Here is an 8130-nt window from a genome sequence, read left to right as displayed (position 1 = left end):
TTGCTTTTAAAATAATAATAAAATATTTGTTCAAAATAATAATAATAATAATAATAATAATGAATAAATAAATAAATTATCAACTCGAATATTCCTATTCTTGCTTGACAATGCAGTCATCACGCCATCAATTTGTCTACCATAAACATGTACAGAAATTTCAATCACAATAAATTTATCCCTTTCACTTAAACTATATATATTTATATATATGTATATATATATATATAAATTTCAGACGAAACGAGATAAAGCATCTTCTATTATACATTCATGCCTCAAAGCACTGAAGTCGCATTTATGCGTGTATAATATGCTATCATTAATTCAAAAAAACACATATCAATCACTCGATACTGCAAGATCATTGATTGCGCGATACGAAAGTGCGATAGATGATAAACACAAAGAAAAAAGTTGTCATGAAAGGATATTATAATTTAAAAATGAAATTGCACACAATATATGTGTAAGTAGAGCTAAAAAAATAACCAAATTTCTCAATATTAGATTTTGAGATAGATTGATACAAGTCTGTTTGAGCTCGATTCATTATTTACCAAATCAAATTTGAATTTAATTTTTCATTCGATAAATTTTCAAAGTCAGTTGAGCTTTATAATTTGATTACAAAAAAATAATAAAAAAATACATTTAAAAATATTAAATTACGAGTTTGTATCTTGTCCAATTTAACTTAAAGCTCGTTCGAGTTGGATCTGATTAAGTCAAGCTCAAACACAATTTTTTAAAACTTATGGAGGATGATAACTGAGTTCGAAAGGCTCGTGTTAGTATAAAATTTAATATAGTAAATTACAACAAGTTTTTTAGGGTTGACATAATTACGAGTATTTCTTTATTATTTGTAAAATTAAAAATACTTGTATAATATTTGAAAAATACGTATCTTTAGACGGAAGTTTGAAATTTTCAATTCTGTTCTTGATGTAGTTTTTTTCTTAAAAAATATTATAAAATTTATAAAAAATTGCGCGAGGTGGATGGAAATTTTTAAAAATTATCTAATTAGTCCAAAAAAAATTAATTTTTAAAAATAAGTAAAATTATAAATCATAATCCACAATGACATTTTAATCCGTTTACTATAGAGAATATATGAAAATGGTTTTGACATTATATTTTGAAGTCATGATTTATCTATTTTTGTTCAAAATGGGAAGTTGACATTCTGTAATTGTACAAATTTTGAGATCCATCTTTCCTAATAATGGGAAGGTGTGTGAATAAATAAATAAAGGCTTTGCTCATCCCCTGCTTCCCTCTTACCCTTTCTCTCACTCTACCAAATTTCAACGCCTTCTCTCCTCATTTCTCTCTGTTGTTGATCAAACTTCATTGCCTCCAATCAACACATTCTTGATCAAGAAAAAAGGTACAAGAAAACTGGAATAATCAAATGAAGATTCAGTGTGATGTATGCGACAAAGATGAAGCATCTTTTTTCTGCGTTGCCGACGAGGCGGCTCTCTGCGCCGCCTGCGACCACCGCGTCCACCACGCCAACAAGCTTGCCGGCAAACATCAGCGCTTCTCCCTCCACCACCCTTCCCCCAAACAGGCCCCTCTGTGCGACATCTGCCAGGTCTGATAGTGTTCTTGCCTTCTCTCCGGAAATACTCTTCTTTTTTTTTCTATGTATTTGCTGATAATCTCAATTTTCGTGAATTTAGGAGAGAAGGGCTTTCTTGTTTTGTCAGCAAGACAGGGCGATTCTGTGCAGAGAGTGTGATATTCCAATTCACAATGCGAATGAGCATACTCAGAAGCACGCCAGGTTTTTGTTAACTGGTCTCAGACTCTCTGCTACTTCAGCCCTTTATTCAGACTCAAAATCTTCAGCAGAATCGGCAATCTCGAAGTCCCAAGAACCAAAAGCTGTTCATGTTTCCCCAAGCAATGCACCCTCCACCTCAAAGTGTACAACAGCTCAAAGCGGTGGTGTGGCTGCACCAGAATCTTGTGACAAGAATAATCCTCAGTTGATGAATGGAGGGAGTTTGATGAATACTTCAGTTTCATCGAGTAGCATATCAGAATATTTGATGGAAATGCTGCCGGGGTGGCATGTTGAGGACTTTCTTGATTCTTCTCTGCCTTCTCCTTATGGTTTCTGTAAGGTTTGCATGATTTCTCAACCTTTAATTGATATCAGAGACTATATATTATACTTAAAGATTCCATTTTGAAATGGACAAGAGTTGAGTGTCATTCTTGTTTGGTTCTTGATCATGATTTTCAGAATGGAGAGATTGATGATTTGTTGCCCTACTGGGATGCTGATCTTGGGAGCAATCTGAGTGGTTTTCCCACACAAAAAATAGGGGTTTGGGTCCCTCAAGTTCCTCCTCCTTCTCCTCCTCTGAATCAGGCCCAATATCAGTCACATCAGTCTATAGAGTTGGCCTTTGGGGCACCAAATGGAGCCAAGGAGCAGTACAAGGGATTCACTACTAATAATATCAAATCTACCAGAAAGTGGAGTGAAGATAGCTCTTTTCTTGTTCCACAGATCACCCCACCTTTAAGTGCCTCCAAGAGATTGAGAACTTTGTGGTAGTGCCCTCAGAAGAACAAAAGAGAGAGGAAAAAAAAAAGCGCATCTTTTAATTCTCAAATTGATCTTGTTTCTCTCTTTTTTATTCTATATTGGGCTTTTCTATCGATCTAGTTTGATTTTTTTTAGCAACTTTGTGGTTTAAGACAACTACTCATCCAGCATGTAATTTTCTGGTTGCAATGGATCTTCTTGTCTGTAAATATTTCTGCTGCATCCAATGAAAGAACAGCTTGTAGCCCTCGAATTCATGAATCCGGTACAGACAATCAATCATAAGTCAATTCTTTACTCAGAATCCATTCAAGAAAATTCTTAGTATTTGATTTGAAACTGGGAGGTGACAATTGAAAACCCCCTCTTTCACTCAAGTAGTCAAGTTGCTTCCTTTGATCTCAGAGGAATAGGAAATGTGAGATTGAGATTGACCCTTTGCAGAAAGGTTGAAGATCTTTATGATTGGATAAGGAGTACACACTGGCAAAACTTGGAACCAAGTGCTTATGTCCAGCTCAAATATCCTCCTGTGGGGACAATATCATTTATTGAACCATCTTCCTCACTAATATGAAACCCTAATTTGAAGTTTTATCATCATTATTCAAGAATTGCTATGTTCTCTCTCATTTTATGGCTTTTCCTAAAATTCCCATCCTAAGCTATATATAGACATACATGTGTATATATATATATTATATACATAGAGTGATGGTGGTAGTACTATACTCGTGTTCCTTGTTTTTCTTTCTTTGTTTTTTTTTCCCCGATGTTGTACATGACTCTCATCTCAATAGAACTTTAGAGACGTGGCTGCCGACATAATAGCAGGTTAGATGAGAGTTTGTAATTAAAAAAAACATAACAGCGAGCAGGTTAGATGAGAGTTTGTAATTAAAAAAAACATAACAGCGAGGATTGTAATGTTAATCCTTATTAGATATTGATGTTGATAGTGAAACGTTGATAAGTGCTTCACAAGTTTTCCTAGAATAACAACTTTGGGCAGAACCCTTTTCGCAAATAAACTAGAAGCAAAGACAAAAAGCAATGAACCTCTTGTGCGTGGCATTGAATTTGAGGGAGACATATTGAGGAGCAAAAGGAATTGGGGGCCAAAAGTGAGTTGCCAGTCATCATCTGCACAGGACAAAACCTCATCCCTTGATGCAATAAATCCTCTGGATCAGGTGTAGTGCCACTCACAAGAAATGAGGTGGAGCTTTTCATCATTCCAGTTGGCAAGTGCTCACAGTTAAAGGGTGGAAAAAGCGCATGCAAACATGGCAGTGACCAGAAGTAGATGGTTTGTCCGAGCAAAATAAGATGACAAGAACCTCAGTCATGTTTAGCCAGGGGATCAACCAGCAGTGCAGGGACCATTACACCAACTTGGTATTGGGTGGGGTTCTCAAGTCTTTGTCAATCATTAATCTGGGTCGCGCCTCTCTAGTGAAGGTGCAGTAGTCCTGCCAGGATTTGATGATCACAGGCTCTTCAATCTGAAACCAGCATCAATCAAGTTGGTCATCAAGAAATGAGCCCACCTGGTCAACTCATTAATACAACTTGGTTATCAGGTTTGAGTTTCCCAGCTGTCTTAGAGACCCTAGTTGACATAATCAAATCTCTGAGTATCAGAGCATTGCAATCAATCAACATTCAGAAGATCTGAGCGGACCGACTTTTTGAAATCGGTTCATCCAAGAATTACATGTAATAATAAACGTCGCAAAAATACGCAGTAGTACATTTTTGACTAAAATGAAAACCGCTGAATGAAAAGTGAGACTTCGTCATTTACTGAATGAAAGTCTCTACGATCCATCATTATTTTCATTGACAATTTGAAGTTTCTAATAATTTCATAAAGGGTGAGTGAGAAATATTTGTACTACTGACTGCAATTAGGTAGGACAAGGAAAATGCAGTTTCCACGAGGAAATATTTCACATTTCGTTAAAATAATACTACAGATGATAACAATTAGAGTACATACCTAGATGAATAGGGATCCAAACTTAATTCTGTTCAAGTTCTGAATTAGGTTAAGACAGATCATTCGTGTTAAAAACAGAAAAATGTAAGAGAATTCCTTAGATTTTGCCCTGTTTTCGACAAATATAAAGTGATTAGACTTTTTGGATATTGGGCAGTGGTGGTCTTAAAAAGGTTTTGGAAATAATTAACGACCAAGAATAGGAGAGAATTTGACTGAAGAACTCACAAAAAGGTGACTAAGAACAGTACTAAGAAATTCATCAGGGGGCGATGGGACAAGGTCGGCTGGAATTGCAAGCCTAAAAAGTGTAGTTTTGGCATTTGAGGTAGCTCCTGAATTCAAAGCATGCATCACATGTATGTTTTCTTTTTGGGTTCAAGTCAAATATGATTGTGTGAAGCATATAACATGTTTAAAAAACTTTAGTGAGAAAATACAGTAGGTATAGTTCTTCATATAAGCGAAGACATACCTATCACCTGATATGCTGAAGTATGCTGTAAGAGAGTATATATTCTTGCTAGCCAGTTCGAAATAGTTGGCATTGCTTCACATTTGCATTTTTAAATTCCCCTAATAAACCTTATATATGAAAAACGTTAGGGCCTGTTTTCATGTGATGACGCAATTGTGCACCCAGTGCTTGTGACCTCCAATGAGTTGCCTGATCTTAGTAGCAACAGAATATTTATCGAATAGAAGTAAGATGGATTATGCAGCCATTCTTCATGATCCGATATGTCCAGTGATGGAATCCAGATATCTCAGCAATGAAAATGGATAGAATTCTTGCAATTTAGTTAGTTTGTGGGTAGAACCCAGACCATGGTGGTATACAAAGTCTAAACTCTAGCGATAACATCACCAATAATCTCCACATGAACAAGTGCCTTTGCTGAAATGGTGAAACCGTTTCGGATCTCTTATCACTATTTCATGGCCCGTGATCTTGGACATCAACTTAATAGTCGTGTGACAATCTTCGCAAGTTCTAAGGTTTTTAATAACCTGGATGGTTGTGCCAGGAGTCGAATTCATAATTCCAAAAACAATGGCTAGCTTCTCACTGTGAATTTGTAACACCATTTCCTTTTCCTCCTCATCTACGTCATGAAGAACTGAAGCCACTCTTGGTACATACCCAGCTTCTTGAAGCTTCACAGATAGTTGTTCCAGGTAAGCATAGATCTTCTCATGCTGAGGATGTTGCCTATCTCCAACAAGAAATATATGAACTCTACCCTTTAGTTCAACAAGACTAAACCCAGGGGATTTAACTACTCCATGATTTTTCATAAATATCCGCATTTTTTTCACATCTTCCCACCTCCCAGCTTCAGCATAAATGTTTGAGAGCAGTGTGTAATATCCTGAGTTATTAGGATCTAACTCAAACAATTTCCTAGCAGAGATCTCCCCAAGCTCCACATTTTTGTGTATTCTGCATGAAGCCAGAAGAGAACACCAAATAACAAAATCAGGCCTCACCCTCATCTCCTCAATCAAATTATAGGCCTTTTGAAGAAAACCTGCACGACCTAGGAGATCAACCATGCAGCCATAGTGTTCCACAGACGGTTCTATATTAAACCTATGCTGCATTGCACAAAACCAGTGCCATCCTTGATCCACCAAACCAGCATGGCAACACGCTGAGAGGACTGATACAAAAGTGATACCGTTTGGTTTTATCCCAGCCCGAATCATGTCAGATAATACTTCAAGTGCTTCCCTTGCTTTACCATGCATTCCATAGCCAGCAATCATGGCAGACCATGATTTTACATTCTTCTCGTTCATCCTATCAAATGCTCTCCTTGCCGAATTTACTCTCCCACATTTGCAGTACATGTCAATGATTGAAGTACCAACAACTACATTACTCTCCAAATTCATCTTTATAATCTATAAAAACAAAGGAAAATGAAAATGAGATATGAAATATCCTTAAGGGGATATAAAGTAAAACAGAGTTGAATCAATACATTAACTAACACACCATGACCTAGTAAAATCGTAGTACCTGAGTGTGCATGCCCTTGCCTGTCCGAAGAGCTCCTGAATGTGCACAAGCTAACAACACAGCTGACAAAGTCACAGCATTATACTCAACCTCCGCACACCAAACCATTGACTGGAAAACTCCAATCGCCTCCTCACCCAACCCATGCTGAGCACAAACCGCTATCATAGAATTCCAAGATATCAAATCTTTCTCATTCATCTCATCAAATACTTTCTTCGAAAAATCCACCAGGCCACACTTGGCATACGCATCAATCAAAGTGTTACCAACACCCAAAACCTCATCCAATCCTCTTTTAATGACAAACCCATGAACCCCTCGCGTCACATTCTTCTCACAAGTACGTGAACAAGCCGCCAAAATAGAAACCATAGCAACACCATCAACGCACCCATCCTCCTCCATGCTGCCCCCGCTTTCTTCAGCTAACTGCTCCTTGAAAAGCAACAACGCCTCGCGAGCACAATCATTCTGAACATAGCCATTAATCATCGAGGTCCAAGAAACCACGTTTCTCATATGAATTTCGTCGAACAGAATCCTTGCATCCCGCAACTGACCGCATTTGGAGTACATATCAATTAGTGCAGATGATACAAAAAGGTCAGAACCATAACCAAAGACGAATGCTTGCTGGTGGGCTTGCTTTCCTGATGCAAGGTCGCAGAGGGCAGAGCATGACTTTATCGCGCAAGGAAAAGTTGAACGGTTGGGTTTGAGGGCGGACTTGCGCATGGAGGAAAACGCCTTGAGGGCTTCGACAGAGTCGCCGCTGCGAGCCAACTCGGCGATGATGGAGTTCCAGGAGAATACATTCGTCTTGTCTACATATTTGTTGAACAACGTTGTGATGTTTGCATTTGTCGAACAATGGCGCTTCTGCAGTAAAACACGTAAACTCCATTTCGCAGCCTTCATTCATTAGTTCAAGAAAGCTCGTTTTTGGCTTCTTCATCAACCCAAATTCCCTAATTATAATCTCAGGTCTCTGCAACTGTTCTTCATTAGCCCAAAATTTTCTTCAAGTTTTGAGCTTCAACAGAGCTTTTTTATTTTAGGGTTTGGGTAAACTAAACTCACCCAGTATGAGATTTAGCCTCTATCAGGTTTTTAATTTTATACGGAAAACTGTCCAAAACGTCTTTTAACATTATAAATTATAATTTTTATATAATTTTAAAATATTTTTATGAACTAAATTGCTCTATTGAATATTTATTTTATCTACCCTTATAATTTTTTACAGTTATAATTTTTTTTTTGAAAAAAAAATAAAGAAAAAAAAATAAAGATAAAACAGTAATTTTCATCTCACAATCTAAACACTTCATAATAATTCTCTATTTGAGGGAGAAATTCATTAATTTTTTGAATAATAATTTGATATTTATAATTATATCAAACTTAAAAAAAAATTACTCGTAATTTACTACTAGGGTTTTCATCTCAGTTTGAATTATTTGTTTCCATTCCCTAGTCCCCAAAAAATAATTTTCATTGGCTAGTTAACCCGATTATTTTTCTTAG

The 8130-nt window shown here is 36.8% G+C and overlaps 2 protein-coding genes across 2 annotated transcripts; one reads left to right on the top strand and one right to left on the bottom strand.

The window, feature by feature from the left end:
- LOC105166082 (B-box zinc finger protein 21) lies at positions 1242–2825 on the top strand. Its single transcript, XM_011085305.2, has 3 exons — positions 1242–1606; positions 1695–2141; positions 2264–2825. Exons 1-3 carry the CDS (start codon positions 1421–1423, stop codon positions 2579–2581), a joined length of 951 nt encoding a protein of 316 aa, XP_011083607.1. The 5' UTR covers positions 1242–1420; the 3' UTR covers positions 2582–2825.
- LOC105166080 (pentatricopeptide repeat-containing protein At3g26782, mitochondrial) lies at positions 5355–7673 on the bottom strand. Its single transcript, XM_020695282.1, has 2 exons — positions 6601–7673; positions 5355–6482 (listed from the first exon to the last, which is right to left on the bottom strand). Exons 1-2 carry the CDS (start codon positions 7519–7521, stop codon positions 5439–5441), a joined length of 1965 nt encoding a protein of 654 aa, XP_020550941.1. The 5' UTR covers positions 7522–7673; the 3' UTR covers positions 5355–5438.

Source organism: Sesamum indicum, linkage group LG7 (assembly GCF_000512975.1).
Source record: "Sesamum indicum cultivar Zhongzhi No. 13 linkage group LG7, S_indicum_v1.0, whole genome shotgun sequence".
Taxonomy (NCBI): Eukaryota; Viridiplantae; Streptophyta; class Magnoliopsida; order Lamiales; family Pedaliaceae; genus Sesamum; species Sesamum indicum.
This window is presented reverse-complemented; position numbering and strand designations above follow the sequence as displayed.

Coding starts and splice junctions, on each gene's coding strand:
- LOC105166080 (XM_020695282.1), bottom strand. CDS start 7,521: ATGAAGGCTGCGAAATGGAGTTTACGTGTTTTACTGCAGAAGCGCCAT. Junction 6,483..6,600: donor GCAAGGGCATGCACACTCAG/GTACTACGATTT, acceptor TTGTTTTTATAG/ATTATAAAGATGAATTTGGA.
- LOC105166082 (XM_011085305.2), top strand. CDS start 1,421: ATGAAGATTCAGTGTGATGTATGCGACAAAGATGAAGCATCTTTTTTC. Junction 1,607..1,694: donor CTCTGTGCGACATCTGCCAG/GTCTGATAGTGT, acceptor TCGTGAATTTAG/GAGAGAAGGGCTTTCTTGTT. Junction 2,142..2,263: donor CTCCTTATGGTTTCTGTAAG/GTTTGCATGATT, acceptor CATGATTTTCAG/AATGGAGAGATTGATGATTT.